The sequence below is a fragment of the Liolophura sinensis genome, chromosome 1 (assembly GCF_032854445.1).
Source record: "Liolophura sinensis isolate JHLJ2023 chromosome 1, CUHK_Ljap_v2, whole genome shotgun sequence".
In the NCBI taxonomy this organism is placed as follows: Eukaryota; Metazoa; Mollusca; class Polyplacophora; order Chitonida; family Chitonidae; genus Liolophura; species Liolophura sinensis.
In genome coordinates this window covers 40724590-40749336 of record NC_088295.1, presented here as the reverse complement: position 1 = coordinate 40749336, position 24747 = coordinate 40724590, and the positions used below count along the sequence as shown (strand labels likewise).

Below are 24747 nucleotides of genomic sequence, written 5' to 3'. Positions count from 1 at the left end.
ACCATACAGGTGCTGGTGTATTTCCTGTAGGATTTCATCACTATACCTCTAATATACACAGTGCTCTTTCATCCAAGCCTTGTTGATCGAAAGTTCAGCGTAAAAACAATCCAGGTGGGCTCACATGGGTGAGCTTCGCGGGTTGTCTCTGATGAGAAACTTCAAATACCTGTACAAACTGTGAAAACAAGCTTCCGTTAGAGTTTCCTTTGCCGAACATTTGTCCATATTTGATGGAGATTTGTGGTCAAAAGAAGGCATCTTGACGCCACGCATACAGCAACCTTTCGAATTTCAAGATTTACGCCTTTTTAAGGAGCGGAACTTACAGGGTTCAGGTGGAACCTTGGGACTAGTGGCTAGTATTCGAGGACATACAGGTCATCAATCTGAGAAGTCAGAGTAGGAACTTCTAACGTCTGAGATACTGTGTAACACCTACTTTGCACCCATCCGATGACCCCTTTTGATTGGAGAGGTCAAACCACAGTACTAACAAAGCTAGTCCTTTCAATACTACAATGCATCAAAAATCAACTTCTCTTCCGCAAATGTTGACTTAAATACCATTTAAATGAGGCTGAACCCATAATGTCCTTATCAAGGTCATCTTTGGTATGCGAAATAAAAGACATTAATCTGTTTATGCTGAAACTATACTTTCCAGAACACTGTTAAATACACATGTACTTAGCCTCATCTTAAGATGAACTCCACAAAAATGGCTCTTGTCAATGTGTACATGTACTATGATTTATGAAATAATTTGCATATATTATGTTATTTTCTCCTAAATTATCTCACATTGGACAAAGAGATACTAGTATGCTTTAAACAAGAGCGCATCTAAACTTATGTGAATTGACTTCTCATTCAAAAGCAACTATGAAAAAGTCAGGCTTTGTGACAAAGACCCCACCTCTTCTACTCCAACCTTAGCCAATACCCCATCCCTTCCAAGTGTTTTATCTACCTTTATAGAAAAGAGAAATTAAGAATAGCACTTCACTGCTATTCTGTACGTTTGTTCATTTGATAGTAATAAGCTATCTATTTAAACATAAGAAGTCTGAAGAGTTCAAAACATGACATGTTCATGTCCTCTCTCCTCAGATAGAGTGTATAACAAATGTTTCAAATTCCAACACATCAAGTTCAACATTTACCCAGATTATAAACATATAACACACTTCAAAACTAAACACGAATAAACAAAAACATAGACTGAACAGAAATGAGCCAGAACATGAACCAGAAAAACATTCGACACGAGCAAAAATGCAATTTATTTGATTCGATTTCATGCTGTACTCATGAATATTCCCATTATATGACAGCCGTTTGATTTAAGGGTGAAGGCAGCTGGAGTGCCTTGAGGAAGCCAGTAGTCTTTGGCATGTAACTGACAAACTTGCCCACATGGCCTTCAACTTATAAATGTATATGACTTGTGGGCAAGAAATCTCGAACGAAATCCATGTAATATAACCAACACGGCCATGAAAGCACTGTCCATTTCTTACTGCAACTCAGGCTCTGAGAAGAATACAGGCAAGATAATCTCAATGAGGCTCTATTTAAGACTAGCATTCACAAACCAAATGATTGAAGGACTGTGATCATTATCTAATGGCTTTGCAAAACCAAGGAAAGCCTTGTAGAAAACAGCGTAAATATAGTGTCCAAGGCCAGATGGAAGCTTAAACTATACAAGTCAAGTATTTTTTGACCGACCATTTAGTCAGACTAAAAACACAATAACCTTAAAATGATGATACAATTCGTGTATTTTTATGTACTTTGATTATATACCTTGATTTCTGTTTATTGGAAAACTATCTATCTACATGATGTGAATAGCAAATTAGCAAGAATTGCCCACTCTTTATGTATATGTCAAATAAAACTCATGCTCATAATCTCATCAAAACCACAAATCTCTATACTCAAGACAGAATTTAGCATTTATGGTATCACTTCAAACGATTAAAACGGTAGGCCTACCACCCAGTATGTATGACATGTCTAACTGAAGTTTCTGTCATTCACCAAGTGTGACATAAATTATACAAAAGATCAACACACACCAGTGATAGTTCTTAAGTGAAAAAAAAAAAACCTGACAACACAATAAATAATGATCCATCTACCATGACTGGAAAGAAAAATAAAATAACAGAAGGGTCTTTTACAATTATGTGGGAACACCAGTGTAGCCAGGCTACGTGCTGCTTGACCAATCAGTCCAATTATTGCTCATATTTCATCACTGATTGGCTGGATAAAGCTGGCCCCACCCATCTTTCTACAGATAACCAAAACAGCCCAAGAACTGTAGAATATAGAACATGGACAAGGCTTTTGTGGAATTCTCAGAGTTAGCGTTTTGATTCTACCTTTGTCTTGTATGCAAATTATGGATCACCAGAATTATCCTGTATCAAAGTTAACCACACAACCTGAGCGGAACATTCATGATGGGTAGTGACACTGTTCTGAGATTTCTTCTTCTACAAGAAGTGATGGTGAAATCAATCATTTCTAATACAGATATAAGTTAATTAGGTTGCAGTGGCAGTGTAGGTTGGGAAGACCGGATTGCTTGTATGTACAGTGTATATACAGTACACATAAAGTGAAAAGCAGATAAACAAAATAACAATGAGATTTAGCTTACAACATCATCACCCATTGAATAAAGGGAGGCAACACTGAGGGGCCTGGACCAGTGGGAAGCAGACAACAGTCGGTAAATCAGCTGCCCTTTAACACTTAGTAAAATACAACACAGAAATACCACACTTAGCCACATGCCTAGACATTCAAAGCGAGATAAAAGTACTCTAGAAGAGCATTCATGCATGAACATTTGTAAATTTGTTCACATCAAAATATCATTTATCACTCTTCTTTGTTTAAAAACCAGAACGTTTACCAAATATAATATCTCAAATTGAGGAAATCTGACCAACCCAAGTGTATAAATAATTCACTGTGAAGCTGGGTTATGATAGGTAAACAATTTGAGAATTACCTCTGCAGAACAACAGAACATTTATACATGCATGCAGTGAATATGCTCAGTTCCAAACAGAAATTTTCTACATGCAAGAGAGTGAGTTACAATATATAAGACACAAAGGTACAACTACAGAGAGTAATTCGGCATATAAAGAGGTAAACGTAAACATGGAGATCTTAATACAGTCTATATTAAAGACAGAGCAAAGCAGAATTGAACAGCCATGTCTGTAAGAAATGAATGTCTACATCTACAACAAATGTACACCACAGAGAGTAAACAGTCCACAGAGAAAGAACAGCTAACAGAGTGAAGAGGTGAGTTTGGGTGCAGCAGAGCATCGGCCTATCAGTAAGGAGAATCACCTTGACGGGCAGGAGCTGACAGCTGATTGGGCACTTTGTGTTGTACTGATGCTCATTGCCGAGAATCCACTCTGACAAGACTGTAGGCTGGTCATGGAGCCTCTGCAACATACCAGGTAATAGATGATGTAACAAATGAAATTAACCAAAGGTACAAGGATATTCTATTTATTTATTTATTTGATTGGTGTTTTACGCCGTACTCAAGAATATTTCACTTATACGACGGCAGCCAGCATTATGGTGGGAGGAAACCGGGCAGAGCCTGGGGGGAACCCACGACCATCCGCAGGTTGCTGGGAGACCTTCCCATGTACGGCCGGAGAGGAAGCCAGCATGAGCTGGACTTGAACTCACAGCGACCGCATTGGTGAGAGGCTCCTGGGTCATTACGCTGCGCTAGCGCGCTAACCGACTGAGTCACGGAGGCCCCTACAAGGATATTCTCCCAATAACATAAAATCTCCTTGTAACATAAAATGACAACTTCATATTCAAATCACAACAAGAAACTAATATAGCTGTATACAGGATATTACACACAACCATACACTTACTCATCACAGGACAGCAGTGCTTATGAGGAGCAACAGAAGTGCAATACTTAGTATCCAAAAATTGCCTATGCAGATTACACAATGATGAAGTTATAAATCTTTTCATCTGGGTACTGCCTTCAACATGCACAAAACGCACACAAAACCTACATCCATTAGATATCCAAAAAGGCTTAGTGACAATAAAACAGTTTCAATACAGAAGGCATTACTATTATGCACCGAGTTTTTGTACTTTGAGACATTAAAATATTTTAAAACCCTGAGAAATTTTGAAAGCATAAAATCATTAAAAAGTTACTTTGAACAAACTCTTAAGTGAAGAAGATTCTTCAAAACATTCACTCTGGCTTCTTGGTGCTTTCTTTTATCCTGGGTGATAGCTGATTTCTCAGAAAAACTAAGACAGCCTTACAACATGATCCTAAAATTGCTGAGAAAATGCAATGAATGTCATTTTGCTCTACAAACTCGGAAACTATTCCACGGTGGAGAACATTTCTTCAAAAGTTTGTTTCCAGAGGCTGACCCAAATATTACTTACGGGGGTGCATGTGCTAAATTTTTACAGGTTTTATTACCACAGACTGGAGCTGTCGACCAGCTTACTTATCATGCTTTTCTGACGGTCGTAAGCACTTAGATTACAGGTCATTTACTAATGAACACACTGAGCACAGCAAAAATCAATAGGCTGACCAGAGTGAGGATAATCACATGACGTGATCAATACAACGGCGATGAAATCAATCAGTTCTGACAGTCTTAGCCTGTCCCAATCAGGTAAACCCTGCTCACACTTGGCATTTTCAGATGGTTAATGTGTTTAGTGCCACTACATGGTGAGATACTCCCTAATTAAACCAGTAATTAACAGTGATAACAAACTCACTTGAAATCCTCAGATTTGAGCAGCTCTGTGTAGTACATCACACGGGATTTGTGAGCACTCAGAGAAAAGTCAAATGATGCCTTGGCTGAGTCAAAGTACTTCCACTGCAGCACGTATGAGCCAGCCTGTGCTGTCACATGAGAACCCTAGTTAGAATAGAAATAAACAAGCATTAGACAGGTATGACAGATGGGAGGTAACTCTGAGCTATTCAATACTCAGTCTGGTATACTTTAGTTTGAATAATTACAATGTCTGGGATTAAAAAAATAAAGTAACAAGGAATAGAAGTTTTTTATGTAACCATTAAATAAGCATTTTGAACACTTAAAAGTGCCATTTCTAGCAGCACAGCACTTTGCGCTTTTGTGTATTATTCATCTACTTTGCCTACCTGAACACTGTCCCCATCTCTGCAAATATGGGGTGGTTCTACAATGCTCAAGTCCACTCCCACCTGCAGGGAACGGTCTATATACTGGATTGACACTGCCCCTCCCACAGCTCCACTCAAGTGGTGGGTGTGCTGAGATTCAGACGATAGCGGGTGGCGACATCGAAAAACTGTGAACGTCACATCGCCTTTCAGAATGTCAAAGTCCCATGTTATCACAGAATTCTTTTGGGGAACTTGCACAAGTACCTGCAAGCAAATGAAACAATAACTAAATCAAATGTTGGTTAGCTGATGGATTAATGGGGAATATTGTCACATACTGTAAAGTACTTATTCTTTTCTGGAATTTATTTTTTCCAAAAATATTTTTCAGGGAATTAATTTTCGCATATGTAAGAGAATACTGAAAAACAAATCTTAAAATTTTCCAAGATATAATATGGCCGAAATTATTCAAGCACGTCAAACAGGTATCATCAAGGGTGGCTTTAATCCTTCAATGTTTCCTGCGGTGTCGCTGATCCTCGTGATCTGGATCAGAGATTAAAACAATGGGGCATGGATTATGACCACGTAAGAAGATTACTTTTAACTGTCCTCTGTAGCATGTCAGAAACCACAAACATGGCTGTAGCTGTCAAATAGCCATTGTGTTGTTTTACACACTTCACAGTTTGTTAGACTCATTGGACCACAGGAGAGACACAGACAACCGGATAGCGTGTATCAGAGCGACATTCATTAGAAGCCAGCACGTGCTGATATCTACTTTTCTTTCACTTTACGGGCATAACGAACACTGATCAAACTAAAGATGAAACTTTATTAGGACTTTAATACTAAGCTCCCACTTAGCACCAGAGTTTGTACATATTTAAACCATAACTTCCCTTCCCTGTTGTTTAAAAATTTAGCTGGCCTGTCAGGCTTTCTTAGGGCAACTCCCGTCACCCTGACAAAGATTTCACTTCATTATTACTACTACCTGTAGTATATGATTCAAAATTGGATATTTTTTTCGCTGGAATCATTTTTCTCAGTGAATTATTGACTGCGAAAATTAGTTCCATGTGAAAATTAAGTACTTCACAGTGATACAGTGGCCTCATCCACATGCAGCTATCAGTACTACAATGTACTACAAAGCATGCATACTACCATGGTAGCTACATGTAACAGCCAAAACACAATTTTGCAAGATCACTAACTCTTGAACAATTGTCATATACTGGTTTTCAGCTGTAACATCGATGTGTTCGTTGGTCAGACAAATTTTCAACATCCTGTCTTTAATCGACATAGCACAGCCTATTGTGAATTTCTGCTAAGGTCATGTTATTTATATCCCTGTCACATCTGTCAAGTTTTAGACCTAAACAACTGAGCATTCAGGGCCATTTGTCCATACATGTCCACAGACTGTTATTACAAACATCAGTTATTTGGTGGAGCAGACAAGTGTTCTGACCTCATGTGGGTAGTCCTTGACACAGCAGGCAGTTTTGTAGATACTGTCAGCCAACAATGGAGGCTCATCTGGGGACTTGTCACCCTCTTCATCCTTCATGTACTGTGACTTGGGAACATGGCCACCTCCAGGGACATTACACTGCCAACAAATAAAATAGTTTATCAGGGCTAATTGGTCAAGCACAGAACTAAAAGACATGAAAATTAAATACATAACAATTTGAACTTTAATATTCAAGTATGAAGTTTATGTACTAATACTTGTAAAACAACTAAGAGCAATCTTTCAGTGGGATATGTTAATTCTTAACGAAGTGATTTCTATTAAGATGGAACAAGAAATTTGTCTTCAGCATTTGTTACTGTGATGCTTATTTATATGGTTGCTGTTTTATGAATTATTCAAGAGTGTTTTTATTTATGACTCATGTGGATTATAAAGGAAACTGGGCAGATCCGGGCATAAACCACAACAACACAGTGGGAACCAATTTATTTATTCATTTAATTGGTGTTCTACCCTATACTCAAGAGTATTTCTCTTATACGACAGCGGCCAGCATTATGGTGGGAGGAAACTGGGCAGAGCCTGGAAGAAATCTATGACCATCCGTAGGTTGCAGGCAGAGCTTCCAACGTACAGCCTGAGAGGAAGCTGGCATGAGCTTGACTTGAACTCACAGTGACCACATTGGTGAGAGGCTCCAGAGTCATTACACTGCGCTATCATGCTAGCCAACTGAGCCCCCAGTGGAAACCAAGTGACCAGACTTAAAGCTGCAGCCACGCCTCTGGAAGGTTCACTTGAACCTTGTACTTCATTGGTCAGGGGCTAGGGGACTTCAAGCAGTGGACAAGACGTGAGTGTGACACACACAATTCGATTGTCGCATTTAACAGCTTTGTACGTGTGAAACTAAACAATGGTAGTTTGCTGCTTCAGAAACCTAATCAACTCAAACCTAGTTTAAAATAAGTACTTTAAACCATCTAGATGGTTGCCACTCAAACCACAAATTTTTTCAAAACATGGGCCTTTTAACAATAGACCTGCATACTAAATATGATATTTGTCTGAAGCACATAATCTTCTATAGTGATCATGTCATTTAGCTTGCTATTTTCACTACTGAAAAAAGAAAGAGCCCTGATTTATAGAAAAAAGGCCAAGCATTCACAGTATTAGGACTTTAATACTAAGCCAAGCATTACCTTTAGTTCAGTCTAATTAGCCATACATTTCAATGAGATCGGTAATTAGATTTCAAGTCTTTTTCAACGTTTTACCTTTCTAGCCATCAAATCCCAAAATTTGCTATAAAGATTGCAACAACAGAAATTCAAATAGGAACATAGTTCTCCTCTATATGAATCTGTATACCAAATATGAAATCCTTCTCTGAAGTGGTATGACTTATATTGTGATCATGTGGTTCACACAAACACAGGACCAGATATAACATTCCTGAGGGATAAAAATATGCCTGGCCTGTGACAATGGGGTGTGCAGAGGCACATGTTTAAAACAGATTTTCTTTAAAACCTGACTTATGCTTGTCAAGAAAGCCTTTCAGGTGGTGGAGCACTTACGGGACACTGTCCTCCCAGGAAGTCAGGTATGTACTGTTTGTCTATAAATTCTACCAAGCCACCTTGAGCCTGGTAATTATTGCCTCCATAGATCATGAACTTGCGGCGAGTATTTTCATCGATAAATGGGCTGACGAGCGTCCAGAGAACAGGGAAGACTCGTGGTGCTCTCACAATGAGAAGCCTCCCCATGGTCTCTGGATAGTTAGCTTCCACGATCTCGATGATCCTTAGTAAGGCACTGATCCCAGGCCTCCACAGATGTCTCATGCTTAAGCCCTCCAAATCCACAATACAGGTACATGCACTGCAAACAGACAAAATGTGTGTTAAGGACAATCACATTTGTGGAAAAAATACAGATCCACCAACAGGCCAATGCAATGCAACTAGGGGTATGAATATTAATAAGTATATTATGTCCCGAGGAAAAGGACCAAAAAGGGAAATGATTTTCTCAAAAATGGGCAAAAATCAAGATCTGATCTGAGACAACTCCTTGTGATACTATGTTGCACCAAATTTCAATTCAATATGACAACCTATTTTGAAAAAAAAGGTAGTTTGGAGAACGGCCACAGTACTAAAACAGAAAAAAAAAATACCAAAATTTTGTCAAAAATGGCCCAAAATGGACCATTGATGTCTAACTTCTTATGCTGATGCCATGTACCAAGTCTAAATTCATTACAATGTATGTGAATGAACCATTTTGAAAAAAAGAGTCTGGAAAGAGTCCAAAAACACTGCCACTTTCTCGAAAAGGTAAGAAACGGTCTGAAACTAGCACCTGATCTTAAAGTTATCAATGTGAATCTATTACAATTTAAAATTCATCATGATTAATGGTTTTGAGAAAAAAAAGACCAACAGATAGACTTACAGACTAGGTGTAAGCCTATGACCCCTTCAAGGACTGGTATATACTGTTTTAGTAAATCGCACTGACATTTATCAACTCTATTATAGCTCTTTGTGCCGCACTAACATGTACGCTCCAAGGACTAACCTAACAGGATGACCTAGCTTCTTTGTCGCTTCCTCTGCCTTTCTTAACCCCTCTTCATTAACTCGCAATACCTGTACAACAACAAAACACAAATGTGGTCAAATATAACCTCATAACTAGCATAACCAGACAAAAAAACAGAATGCAACGTATTACTCTGTGATCAAGGTAGAACAGTTTAGAAGATCCCATTAATTCAACCTAAAATGTTACTTTTCAAATTCCCCAATGGAGTGAATGGTACATTTCCATAACACCATAACATACAGTTAGCTACAAAATTACAGTATTTAGGGAGGAATATTTATACATAGGAACAAATTAGCATAACTTTACATGTTTCAAAATGGTTTCCTCTCCCACGGCTCTCATCAGTCCTTTCACATCCATCTGACCCAATCTCAGTATATACAGTGGTCGGCCATCTGAAATATTACCATTATTTCATTCATTACCTTTATCGTTTAGGAACAAAGAAAACTGTAAATTTAACAGCACAATCTTACAATTTGTATTTCCACACACACATGAAAAGCTACATGTACAAGCACATCTGAGTGGGGTTCCACTATTTGCAATTTAAAGTAGGAGGTCATCGGGTAAGAAAATGTTAAAACATATTTGTTAGGTAGGTGTTTGGGAGGTACATTTAGAATGATATCCTACTGGAAAAACATAAGAAAAAGTATCAGTACTAACATTAATATTTGATGACATTTATCTCCCATTAAAAATGCACATGTTGAGGTAAAGGTTTAGATCATTCACTGATATTAAAGGCAGAAGCAGAACCCTAAGAACTGCATTTCTCGAAGTGCCTCACCATCTGCAACAAAACCAGCACTGGCCAGATTAGAACATTAGGAGAATGTGGGACAGAAATATCCTAATGAAGCGCAAGAGAGTGCTTGTGGCTCACCCTTATCCCAGTAGTGCCAGCCCCCTGGGTAGTAATCATTGATGACTGCAGGAACTTGATAACTCTCTAGTAAATGGTCAATGTTATGAAGCTTCCGCCAGGCCAGCGAGTGCACAAGCATATCACGGCCTTTCTCCACGTTGAAATCACGTGCACGTAAAAAACGCAGTATGTGCGAATCTTTGGGAATCTGGTCAAAGGTCAAACAAGCATGCGACCGTAATGAATACAGGAAGAAGATAAAAGTGACAATGTCATGAATGTATACTAGCTTCAGCACTGAACAATTCTATCAAAAACTGCACTATTTTAATGTTTATTTGTTTAATTTGATAAGTGTTTAGTGCTATACTCAAGAGTTTATAACGTACATGAAAGCTGTCAGGTTTATCATTTTATGGTAACCGTTACCATGGTTTCCATAGAAAAGGTTAACTGAAGTACAAATTTCAGCATGAGAAAAAGGTCAGGAGGTTATTAGAAATACATTTCATTTCTTGTCTGACAAAATATTAAAAGCTAAAAGTATCAAATATTGTGCCTGCCAGCCACTCCAACACCTTATCAACCAGATCAACTGACACTCCCTGAAGCTGTCTGGGCAAACAATACATCTTTACCAAAAGGTAACAAGGAAATCAAATGAATCTGATTCAAAATTCAAAATGACTAATGACTCAGTACCCATTACTGTACAAGGTATTACCTTTCCCTTGTGGGTTTCCTGTAGCCACTGCCTCAGCTGGACTAGTCCACTCTCCTGAACAGGGGTCAGTTCTCCAAGGTATCTCTCAATGTAGTCTGCTTCCAGCTTCCACCAGATTCTGTTTTCTGGGATTTCACTGGTGCTTCTAAACATTAAGAGGGTCAAGCTTTAGTAAAGTGTAAGAAAATACATTCTAATATACCTGCAAAAAGTATAAGCTATGGTGAGCGAAATGTGCTTAAATTGATGATCTATACACAGTTGCCATCCTTGTCATGGATGCCGGGGAGGTTCCATTTCACTAATAAAACAGGATAGCTCGCGATGGGAGTGAACAGTTTATGCTCAATGATGACAGACACCTCCCGTGATGCAGGACAGTCTGAAGAACAATGCCGATCTTTGAGCAGTGTTATACACTCTGCCTCGTCGAATGTCTTTGAGGCTTGTGTCAGCGTGTCTGGCTCTATAGCTACAGTCACCTAGACACAGAGTGTGAACTGATTTGAAGAAGTTGTAGACCAGAGTCTGCCGAAATTGGCTCCACATGGTCATCAAATTCTCGGCAATGCTACTGTTTCAGGAAGTACCTTCCAGTTTCTCCACAAAATAAATCATTCACTTCTGACAGTTTTTTTTATTAGTTTGACTTCAACTGCTTGAAAGCATCGTTCCTCTGTCGTCGCAAAACTGTGATGTTCAAATTTAGAGCTTAAACTGAAATGGAAAGGTGCTGGTGGGAAATGTGCATTTATTGGTCAATAACTGTCATGTGCCTCGCTCTGATTGGATGATTTATTTCCCACCCATTCCAATGGCATGGACATGCCCAAAATCATAACATCACAATCAAGACTGTTACATATTCTTCCCCCCCCCCCCCCACCATGGCCCCATTATTTCATAATGGTATATTAGAATAGAAATAAAACTCAGTTTGTTCAAATCACTCAGGAAGCCTGCGGCCCCTCATTCTCAGTGGACAGCTCCTGTCTTCTGTGCATTATCAAGGTGATTTGCACGTGCCAAAACTACGTTTTATTTCTTAATTTTGAAAGCATCAAATCAAATATCACATTACAATGACAACTAAATAAACTTTGCCATGCAGTTCATTAAAGAGAACCACAGTAGACAGTAACAAATGCTTTGATTCAAATCCTCCTTCATTCAGTGTGTGTCTTGAACCAATAAATTCTCCACCATTCAGTGTTTTAATGAACATAATGTAAGCTGATGGCAGGTCCCACATACCAGGAGACTGGGCACTCAGGATATTCTAACTTATGCACAACCTCTGAATTTCCTCAACTGAACTAACACAACAAGAGTTATTAGCATTATGAAACATGGAGGGCATTAATAATCAAAATAAGGTGTGAGGCAGCAGAGGGCTGTATGGAGGTAAAGGTCAGCTGAAGTCAGATAAGCCACGTAAGAACGTACAAAGTCTCTTGTTCACATGTCTTGAGCTTGGCTTGCATCCTAGTAATCAGCCTTTCTATTCACATGTACATTTTATACGCAATTGTTTTTCCCTTGCTAATTTGACCACTGAAGTTTAGTGCATATATGAAGGCACATTATACACACTGCTTGTAGGATAATTGAGTACTGTACAGTGGAGGTGGAAGGTGGGGGGAGAGGAAAACAGGATAAAGCACAGAAGTAGACAACAATCACTGGTTGTGTGTAACTTAACTCCACTGGCTATTTTTATCTCACTTTAGGGCATATATATGTATACATTTAGATATAAATATGTATATTCATGTGTCTAAGCAGCGTGTAACAGTGCACCTACCCTCAAGTTTGCCATCTGGTGAGGGACTGATGGAAGCTGCTGTAGCTCCAAGCCCCATGCTGGCCAGGCTGCCTGCTAGACTAACAACGCTGTCTGAGCGACTTCGTAGGCCACTGTCCTGGGATGGTGCATCCTCCACTGAAGGCTCGGGCAATTTGTGCGTTTCTGACCACGGTGGAATGTATGTGATACCCTGACTGATTAGCTCATTGATGTAATACTCGATAACCTCCTTACCCTACAAGAATAAAAACGGTATTGGGGTGAAAATTTTAACAAGGTTTCTGTCACTCTTTCAATATTACTGACAGCTAACTTCCTCAAGATATACCCAACATGGCAGAGTAAATGACAGATATTCCATCAGACTTGATGTTTACCATCAAAATAAACAGAATCATTCATTTTGAAGTAATGTAAAGCAATTCTTCAAACCCAGTGTTGACAAAAAATCACAACAGCAGACATGCTTGTTTATTCTCACTAATATTGTCACCCAAATTTGATATTACGAGATTTTTTAGAGGAACAGCTGCATGTTTTTAAGTACCTATAATGCTATGATTTCCAGCACTATAAAAGACCATTCAGTACAAAAATCCAAAAAGTCAGTACAAAACCTTAATTTGGAGATTAATGGATGATAGTTTGGCAGCTTTTCTGGTCGACCCAGGTTAAACATAATGTAACATCAGATTAAAAAGACAGCACTTTAATGAAATTTATTTTAAACAAATTCACTTTCAACATGTGATGTTACATTTACACAATGTGCAGATAAATTACTGTCTAGGCTGACATCATTTTTCTTTATGACGCTGCAAGCCATGTTACCTCATTGTGACATCATATCTCCACACTAGCACTGTCTGCAGTCGGCATAGTTTAAAATGATTTTTCTCAGCTCAGCAGTACATATACCCATGACTGGATTTCAGTTTGATAAATACTGTATGGACAAAATTGTTATCCATGTGTTGAGAAGGGTATATCTGGATTTAACACCCAGGGTTTCACTTCCCATATACCCTTCTTAGCCTGAAAGCTTATAATATACCACCAGGCTGAAAGGTGATCAACTTCACAAACATGTCTACATACAATAGTCCATTCAAATGGCACAAAATGTGTATGAAGTAAATATGTACGCAATCTTTGTAGGATTACAGTATGTATGCCAAATGCCAATGTAGGTACCAAATGACAAGAACATATTGGTTTTAATGGTACATTGTGCTGATCTAAGAAATCATGTCAATTTATTTTTAACGGGTGGAGACCATGATCTGTGAAAACACCACCTCTATTTATTCTATGGAATTGAATTCTGTCAAATTTCACATGATATATTATTGGGGACACATGTATTTTATTTATATTTACATGCCATTTCTAGGGATTAAACCTTCAAATCACAAGTGTTTCCACTGAGACTACAAAATAAAGCTCCTACCTTTTTTATATTTTGGGTGTATTGTTTCATGGCTATTTTTTCCACAGTACTTTCAAAACCAAAGAATGACTTGATATCAAGGCTGGCATCTTGTTCAAAGCACGTCCATTGACTGTTCTCGGGGTGAACCTATAGTAGTATACAATCAAACAATACAAATGAGATATATATCTGATAAGTTGTAAGATATTTGAAAATCCATAATCAAATAAAAAATATTCAGAAACTGCACTGAAAATTGCTCTTTCATATGTAGACAGCTCGAGGAATTATGGTATGTCTATCTATGTCACACACATTGGTAAAAGATTTCATGACATACATGTAAAATCTTGTGAAAAAAAAACACCAAAACGAGCGATGTCGACTACTTATTGACATGGAGGGCTTGAAAACTGGAGAAGTGAGGAAATATCGATCATTCTCTGTCTGTGGCTAGGAAGTAGCCAACACCTCATGTATCCTAGCAACTGAAAGACAAGCATCTCATTCACTGGGCCATGACCAGCTCTCACTAAAACGGGACTCAGTTTAAAGTATCCTGTATGTAATAAATGAGTAATGTATTAAGTGCAATACGACATCCCAGCACATAAAGCACTGATGCCCACAATATATGATGTGATCTAAGGAGTTTATTGAAGTCTAAAAGTTTTCAAATGAAGCAAAGCCATGGAGACACACATAAAACCATGCATTTTCAGTGTTGGAACCTTTTAAGGTGTCCAGCTTATGAGAGTATATTTGATACAGGTTTACAGCATGCATTTCAGCTAACCAGATGTTATATATAGCTTGGTGAGACCTGGTCTACTGAATAATGTATCCTATAGACTAGGAAACATCAGGCCAGTGACATATTATATATCTCTCAGAACCATAACTATCGTTACCTCTTCCTACAGAAAAGGTCATTGACTGGTAGAGAAATGAATGACGGATACCAGCTGAACTTTCAAGTCCATGACTACATGAAATAGATCGAGATAAAAAAAAAAGTTGAACATGTTTCTGATTCAAACTATTAACTCTAAAGAGTCAAGAGTTTTTCTGACAAGTATGTATACAGACCAAACCTTTCACGGTCCTGCCCCATAATCATCACCCCCACATAAATACAAAATAAACATAAAAATAAGTACAGTAAGTTTCACCAGTCTCCCAATATTCAAAAGGAATTTTATACATTTTAGAACTGCTGCATTGAACAAAGAATTGGTAGCAAGGCTACGAAAGAGTACGAAAAACTGCAAATCTTCAGCTCAATATACACGTACATGCAGTACCTAAACATTTATCAAAACACAAATTCTAATAAATGCGGCACTTTTTAAGATACCACCCTTCACCCTTCAGCTCAATATACACGTACATGCAGTACCTCAACATTTATCATAACACAAATTCTAATAAATGCGGCACTTTTTAAGATACCACCCTCCACCCTTCAGCTCAATATACACGTACATGCAGTACCCCAACATTTATCAGAACACAAATTCTAATAAATGCGGCACTTTTTAAGATACCACCCTTCAATCTTCAGCTCAATATACACGTACATGCAGTACCTAAACATTTATCAAAACACAAATTCCAATAAATGCGGCACTTTTTAAAGATACCACCCTTCAATCTTCAGCTCAATATACACGTACATGCAGTACCTCAACATTTATCATAACACAAATTCTAATAAATGCGGCACTTTTTAAAGATACCAACCTCCACCCTTCAGCTCAATATACACGTACATGCAGTACCTAAACATTTATCAGAACACAAATTCTAATAAATGCGGCACTTTTTAAAGATACCAACCTCCACCCTTCAGCTCAACATACACGTACATGCAGTACCTAAACATTTATCATAACACAAATTCTAATAAATGCAGCATTTTTTAAAGATACCACCCTTCACCCTTCAGCATAATATACACGTAAATGCAGTATCAAAACATTTATCAGAACACAAATTCTAATAAATGCGGCACTTTTTAAAGATACCACCCTTCAATCTTCAGCTCAACATAGACGTACATGCAGTACCTAAACAGTTATCATAACACAAATTCTAATAAATGCAGCATTTTTTAAAGATACCACCCTCCACCCTTCAGCTCAATATACACGTACATGCAGTACCTAAACATTTATCATAACACAAATTCTAACAAATGCAGCACTTTTTTAAAGATACCACCCTTCACCTTTACTTTACCACAAATTGTTCTTTAACATCGACACTCAAACAGGGTATGACATAAGCTATTCTTATACTTTGTGCATACAAGCTAAAAACTATGGGAAGTGAACTGGACTGTGTAATGCTGGTATATGTTTTAGTGCTGAGATGAGAGAATATCATTCACAGAGGCCAATGATACAATATGCACATTTCACTAATGGATTTAATTAGCTTTTCAGAAAAGTGACACACAAACTAACTTTATGATATTCTCATTAAGACATGAATGGGTAAAAGCTGTCAGAGCAGGAGTTTATTTCTTTGAATTTTCAGGAAAAGTGGTGTGATAACAATGGCATGATGGCATCTTCATAACCGCACTTGTAACTGGAATCAGTACTTACCCTACGAGCACTTTTGGTTTTTAAGAGGTACAAATGTGAATTTGTGTATTTTAGGGTGTAAAGTCTTTTTTCGCTACCAGCCTGCCCTTTATGTTGTACAGGTGCATGACACTGTCTAAACTTTGGGCAGGTATGAGTTTTAACGATGAAAGTTTAGGTATGAGGGCACAAGGAGACAGGTGGTAATGAGGCTGTAAGTAAAATCCCCTTTTATGGCAGCTTTCTCTTAGACTAGGCATTGTAGTCACCAATGGTTATTGGCCACGAAATGTTTGGGACTGAATCACTACACTGAAAGTTAACATTGTCGTTACAAAAAATTAATAGGGGTCTGAGGGTCTGTAGTCCATCACCGTGACATCAACTCCCTTAATGCTCACTGCATACATAATTGATGATGTTCTTGTGAAAAATTACGAAGTCAGCTAATCATAATTTGTTTACAGCAATGATAAACTGTAAAAATCACCAAAACATCACACAGGCATATTGGTAGGTAGTACAATGTAGTTTTGACTATAACGTTGCCTTTTCCATTGTCAGACAATGTTTTGCTGCACAGCACTACCTACACCATTCTGAAAACAAACATGTACACATGTTTTAATACTTGGGCTGTATACAAGAAAATATTGACAATATGCTGTTGTTTACTTGCCTCAATAAAATATAGGGAGCAGTATAGGTAAGCAAATAAACATTTGCTAACCTACTAAAATATAACTGACAGATTTTAGGGTGGGTAAGAATTTAATTTACTCTCCTGAAAATCAGTATACACTGAGTGAGTGAGTGATCACTTGCATCACCAGGTCTGATAATATATGTACCAGATAATTGAAAAGTATGAAAAAATCTGTTTCTAAGATGATATAACCACATACTCATCAACAGTGAGGTGCAGAGACGTTGAGTTAAAGCCTTAACCTTACCACTACCACACTCACTTCCCACATCAGATGAATATTTTATCAACTTTATCAAATAAGCAAAAAATGCCATGGGCAGCATCAATCTTCTCCGTGTGATGCTCACATTACTGAGGTTGGCCATGCTGAATATCATTCAAGAATTTTACTTTTTTATACCTTCCCTTTGGGATAAGGTTACCTAATACACAGCAACATTTTTCAACCATGAATTTGGCCAATGCTAAGCAGTACACGTATTCCATACTCAAACGACCTGATTCAACTTGCTATGTGTTGCATAATTACTTCAACAATTGTCTATGAACCACTATTAGAGTGCACACCTCTTGTCACACATACGATGTACATTTATACATCCCTGTACATGCAATTAAAACTACCCTAAATCCTCAACAAATTGAACCACAGACATAGTGCATGTTTTGGCAGATTAGAGGGATGGTATATGATCTGCAAAGGTTATTCCATAACTTCTGAAAAGTTCAAATGACAACTCACAATCCCATGAACTCTATTTTTAACATGCATCTAAAGCTACATGTACAGGTACACTTTAGTGATAGAATTTATTGGTGATTTACGGTAGTGGTCCAAAATGGGGCTAAATATTCAACCTTGACACCACCAAGAAACAAAGTTGTCCTAGTCTTTAACACCAAGTGTGCGTGTTATGCTGAATGTAGTTTCATGGGTGGAAAGGCTGATGGTACAAGTAGCCAGTGACTAGTCCAAAGCCACCTGTGACAGAGGAGCACAAAAGTAGAACTGTACAGCCATTGTTCCCCAGCTGACTGGTAGGGTGGAGTAGCAGTCACCAAACCAATTACACATTCAATAATCAATAATAACAGAGTCTACCACATTACTTAGTAAACAGGAAAGACATTTGCATCTATCACTATACATACAATTTCCATTACATATAAAGCTAGTACATACAGGATGTTTTATATGCTCAGTACAACATATGCTGTTTATGTGATTTTTATACAAGCAGTTTTATGGTTCATATAGGTACATTAAATACCAGTAATATGAACCCACCACTGACAAATGAAAGCAAAAACAAACTTACAGAATAGAAGCAATGTTCATGGACTGACACACGAGATGAAAAACTCTCATTTCGAGCATCAATGTGTAATGTCCGTTTCCGTCTGTCCAAACTGTTTTTCTGGTAAAATGTCACATATTCAACTCCAGCAATCTGAAAACAAAAAAATAATACAAGCACTCAAAGACAAAGAAAAAAAAAATTCAAAGCTACCACACATACAACACCTCAATCATACTCGAAAGTTTTTGAGTTAATGTCTGTGTTTACTATACTATAGTCTATCCCTGCCTCCCAAAAAAGATGGCACACATGGAGACCATCTCAATGGACTAGGTTTACTGTTATAAATTTACATAAATAATACAGTTTGAATTATGGCAACAGGTGAATACCTTTAAAACTTAATGTGTCTAACAAAAAAGAATCCTGAATAGCTCTGCTGAGTGATAGTTTTAAGCTAACCAAATGAGAAATGAGTAGCATTTTGCTGATACAGCCAGTGTTAAGGGCAGCTGCTCGAACATGTCAACAAAAGATGACAGCACTACGATGTGCTCGTTGTTCAAGGGTCAATCAATGTGCCTTCAATTTACAATTACTTCAATGAATGTTACTAATTTCCTTCATGATACAAAAAGAAAAATGCATCTTTCACAAAAAAGATTGTTATCAATTCAGTACACAGCTTCAGACCACGACTTGCTCAGATTGCAAAATGTGTTTCGCAAATAAATAGTGTGTGAGTGAGTGCTTGGGGTTCAACGTCATACTTAACAATTTTTCAGTCATATGATGACGAAGGAATCCTTAGAGTGCTTGTAATGTGCCTCCTTGTTGCAGGACGGATTTCCACCGCTCATTTATCTAGTACTGCTTCACTGAGACGTTTTACCGATGGCAAGTAAGCTGCCCCGCCTCAGCCATTATACTGATACGCTTCAACCAGTCGCACTATCCCCTTCATGCTGAGCGAGGAAGTTACAACTTCCTCTTTTAAGGTCTTGGGTGTGACTCGAGCCAGTATTGACCCTGGATCTACTGCTCCTGAAGCAGACGTTCTAGCAACTGTGCTATTGGGGCCAGCCACAAATAATTAAGTTAATCCAAGTATTGTGTAGAGGATATTATATTGCACAGTGGTCAAAAATAAAAGGGAGAGCTGGAAATGATAACCAACGAGACGAGAAGAACGTTGGTTATCATTTCCACCTTATATCATTTTTATCAAAGAAAATCCTAACATTTCACCTTTATATAAATAATGAAAAGCATCATGCAAGATGTACAAGTAAATTAATAATATACAATACATGGTTCCCACCTAAGAACGATAACACTGTTTCAAGGACTTTCAAGGACCTATTATCATATGCTTTCAAGGATTTTTCAGAGCCACTCATCCCAAATCCAACATAATTAACATTATAAAATCAAACATTTTCAGGCATCTTCTCCACCCCCCCACCCCCCTCACCCCCCAAACTTTCAAAGTTCTAAAAGTTCCACTGTAGGGACCAGTGGAACCCTGCAGTAAGACAGAAACAAAGAGACCTGTCACACTGATTAAAGTCACTATTCATATGTGAACATAATTATTCTGGATTACAAACCTAAAGATTGAATTACTGTAATTTTTCAATTTTTTTGTATCTTTGCAAGTTGTTTACTCAAGCATTACTCTGAGTAGGATGATAAAATTACACTTTTTGTGAAGCCCTGAAAATGGATGATCCAACCAATGACAAGTTGTCTCCAAAATCAACTTAAAATGTGCACAAATCCCACTGAAAGCTGCCTTTTCATATCTGAAAAGGTTGAGGAATTAGGGTACCTTTATTAATTCAGATTTTATACTGTTAATTACTTATTAGTCTAAAAAATGTACAATTATCTGTTAATGTTAAATGTATTTTACATGTGCATGGCATACATATACCTCAAAGGAGTACATATCTATATATCTGGGAAATATAGTCCTACAGAACACAGAACATGATCCTTATGATTGAGATGGATACATAGTTCTGCCTACATATTGTTCTGCATACATGCATACCATGAGTTGGAAAATAGCAGAACTATTACACGTTACTTCCTACCCAAATTCAAACTTCATACTTTTCAGCAGACCAGCTAACATAGGACAATAATTTCCCTATGTTAAATAAATTTGTGAAATTTGATTGAAGTATCTAATACTGAAGGATACTGGAAATATAAGCAACACAAAATTTGGAAAAGAGAAACAAATGTGCACTTACTCATTCTGCACATATTCAGGCACCTTTAGAAATTAACAACTACTTAGAAAATGAGAAGAGGAAAGATAATGCAAAAATAATTAGTGTTCATCTGAAGCTGTGCATATCAAAATGTTGTTGAAAATGAGTACTTTTTTTTTTGCGCTGTTGTTCCACCAAGATACCAAGATTCCCAACACTAGCTAGAAATCAAAAGAGGGACGATGCAAAGGTACATTTCTTTAAAAAAAAAAGGGAAAGGGGGTGGGGGTGCGGGTGGGGAAGTTTCCAAGGCCTAACAATTAATATTGTGTTGGACAAAAAAAAAGAGGGGTAAGGTGCACATTTTAGGGGAAGCGCAAGGTGCTGGACCCTTCTAAAAAAGCATACCTAGGGGTTTAGTGATTGCCCAAAATGAGCTATACACAACTGTAAGCTTTAGCTGTAACATCCAGGCACGGGTAAAATGATATTTGTTTATCTGAAACATGGTTAATGTAATGTGTGCTAACCGAAGCCTGAAAAGGATTATGCTCTCCTTCATAATGACCTAATAATGATCTCACCTTTTTTAGAAGATAAGGGGCATCCACATTAAGTCGACACTTCCTCTCAACCACATGTACAGCTGCATCCTCACTCTTGTATTCACTGACTATATCACTGCCCAGGAACACAGGGATCATCTTACAGGTGGGAAACCGCTTCTCATATGCCTGCAATGATTAAGAGAACGCAACATTCGATTTTTGATTGTTGTTTAATGCCATGTTTTCAAGGATTTTTTACTTGTATGATGCCATTCAGTTTTAAGCATGATGGAGTAAATACTGACTGACCATAGCATTTTACTGATGAATTTCCCCACGCATAAAATACAGACTTTGACAGAAGACAAGCTGTCTTTATAAGACAGCACAAACAGCCCTATGAGGCACTATGAAGTGCTTGGTGTCTAGAAATGCCCAAAGCTGTCATTGAATGAGTACTATGTGTGCCAGCAAGTCACACACCTTACCAGTGACTCACAACTCACTCCCACTAACTGTTAATGAAAACTTCTGGTTACTCTATTAATTACAATATCAAAAAGCCACACTCCAACATTTATACAATGGGAGTCAGTTTTGCAGGCAGCGGATTTATTTTATTTATTTGATTGGTGTTTAACACCATACTCAAGAATATTTCACTTATATGATGGCAGCCAGTATTATGGTGGGAGGAAACCGGACAGAGCCCGGGTGAAATCCATGTTGGCAGAGGAAACCAGTGCCCTGGGTAATTCTTTGTCAAGCTAATAGATGAAATTTGCTCATGTGACATACAAATCTGCACCTTGTATGTCCTAGCAACTGAAAAGACAAGCGTCTTGACCACTAGGCCATGACCCATTTCCATATATATTCGATTTATTTATTTGGTTAGTGTTTTACGCTGTACTCAAAAATATTTGACATATACGATGGCGCCCAAGCCATCGTTACATCACCACCAAGCAATCAATGCAATTCTTTGACCTGAATTTCCATTGAAAATTGGGGAATCCACAGTGAGACCATCACCTTCATATCACTGTGTTCCTGTCTGGCAGTAAAGGACTGACTGACTCAATATACTTATTTGATTGGTTTTTTACGCCGTATTCAAGAATATTTCACTTTCCAGCATTATGGTGGGAGGAAACCGGTCCAGCCCAGGGGAAACCCACGACCATCCACAGGTTGTTGCCAGACCTTCCCACACATGGCCGGAGAGGAAGCCAGCATGAGCTGCACTTGAACTCACAGCGACCATATTGGTGAGAGGCTCCTGGGTCATTACACTGCGCAAGTGCACTAACCAAATGAGGCAGATGACCTCTGACTGGCTCATGCAACATGTACATTGAACATGTAACTTTGTGTAGTACATAAATCTGTGCAGCAGACATGTCTGAAAGTAGTGGTGGAAACCTATACCTTGAAAGAGGAAGCAAGACATGGCTTTACTGAAAACAGGCATTTTTATCAAACAGTAGGCCAGTACTTTTTCTCTGTCAATATTAGTCAAGCATCTGTTCCACCAATCTTTGCTAGCTTTCACTCTGTATCTCTTAAACATAACTTAACACACAATCGTTAGCAATGCCTTATAAAAGTTTTTAAACAACTACTCAAGCCAGTATTTCTCTCGACTCCCACACATATTGACAGAATTTATTTTATTTATTTGATTGGTATTTTACGCCGTACTTAAGAATATTACAATTAGAAGACAACAGCCAGCATTATGGTGGGAGAAAACCGGGCATTAGTCAGGGGAAACCCATGAACATCGGCAGGTTGCTGCCAGACCTTCCCATGTACATCAATGCAAGAAACTAATACAAGAGTTAAATTTTGTGTATATGTTAATATGTGTGTATTTATTGTCAGTACTTGGGTATTTCTAAAGTGACGCCAGCTACAAATAGGTCTGACTTAAGACAACAAGCCAGGTATAAATAATTCACTGGTCGCTATTTTATTTCTGTCAATGAGTAACCATGTCATAGAGCCGGCTACATCAGTATGTTGAGGACAACACATGGAGAACCCAGGAATGTTGCATAAGTTAGTGTTTGAAAACAGGGCTATGTTCAGAAATACATAAGCACAGTCCCAGAGAGCTACTGTGTTGACACTGTTTTTCACATAAAGGAAAATAATCTCTAGATAGCAGGGCAAGAACCTGTCCTTTGAGTGGAGGTTTTCTACCAATGTTGCCAATAACTGTGTACCTTTTCTTACCCCTGTCTTTAGGACACATAGAGCGAGATTGCTCATAGGTAAAATTTTGTTGGGTAAAGGACGAACCCAAAATATTAGAGCGTGCTCCATTTAAAAAATCTAACTCAGTTATCTTGGTAGTTCCAGACTGTGCTGATGTTAGGTTTCGCAAAAGTTTTGTTCATCCAAAAATTGCCCAAACGCTTGTGATATATCCACAAATGACAAGGTTAAGAACATAAGAGTCTGAAACAAAACAAAACAACGAGGAGATGTATTTGAGACATAATTTTTTGGTCTGAGACACCCTGACAAGCTGCATGCATCAGGTTTTTAAGGTCAAACTAGATTTTCACCCAACCTAACATCAAAGCTACTGCCTTGGCACTTTATCACAGGTCTTGATCACTAGCACACTGTTTGTCATTTGTCAAATAACACTGACAGTACAGTCAGAAAATCAGTACAGTGAGTGTTTGATACAACCATGTAACTTTATGTAACCTTAATGAAAATCCGCCTAGCAACAAGGTATTCGTTATGTAGTAAAGTGTTTGTCTATATGCGTCAGAGTAGTTGCCATTTCCTTATCATGCCTCATGGAATGAATAAAACCATCCTTACTCCCGAATGAATGAATGAATGAATGAATGATTATGGTTTAACGCCACATCAGCAATCTTTCAGCCATATCTCTACTCCCGAATGAAACTGTCATCGATAAAATACTTACGGCCATCACTAACTCGAACGGGTATTTGTAAACCCGCACGGGGGATTGATACTTTTGTACCATTCTTCCTTAAAGCAGTAGATCGTCAAGACAGTACTTTCAGAAAATCTGTAGCCAGTTTCTAATACAACTATGTAAGAACTCGTTAACTTTATGTTATCTTGATGAAAATCTGCCAGGCGAGAAGGTATTCGTTATGTAGTATACAGTGAATATGCGTCAGAGTAGTTGCTATTTCCTTTTCATGGCTCGTGGGA

General features: G+C 38.1%; 1 protein-coding gene across 1 annotated transcript in view; it reads right to left on the bottom strand.

The window, feature by feature from the left end:
• Nucleotides 1-24553, bottom strand: part of LOC135473548 (SEC14-like protein 1) — a 30084-nt gene extending 5531 nt beyond the window's left edge. The window contains exons 1-14 of the mRNA XM_064753406.1: nt 24491-24553; nt 21574-21723; nt 18786-18917; nt 14185-14313; nt 12728-12969; nt 10928-11063; nt 10222-10411; nt 9639-9727; nt 9303-9373; nt 8294-8600; nt 6702-6842; nt 5231-5479; nt 4837-4982; nt 3388-3489 (exon numbers count right to left, since the gene is read on the bottom strand). Coding sequence (XP_064609476.1) covers nt 3388-3489; nt 4837-4982; nt 5231-5479; nt 6702-6842; nt 8294-8600; nt 9303-9373; nt 9639-9727; nt 10222-10411; nt 10928-11063; nt 12728-12969; nt 14185-14313; nt 18786-18917; nt 21574-21723; nt 24491-24553 — 2147 coding nt within the window. The remainder of the gene's footprint in view (nt 1-3387; nt 3490-4836; nt 4983-5230; nt 5480-6701; nt 6843-8293; nt 8601-9302; nt 9374-9638; nt 9728-10221; nt 10412-10927; nt 11064-12727; nt 12970-14184; nt 14314-18785; nt 18918-21573; nt 21724-24490) is intronic.
• Nucleotides 24554-24747: the final 194 nt, after the last annotated feature.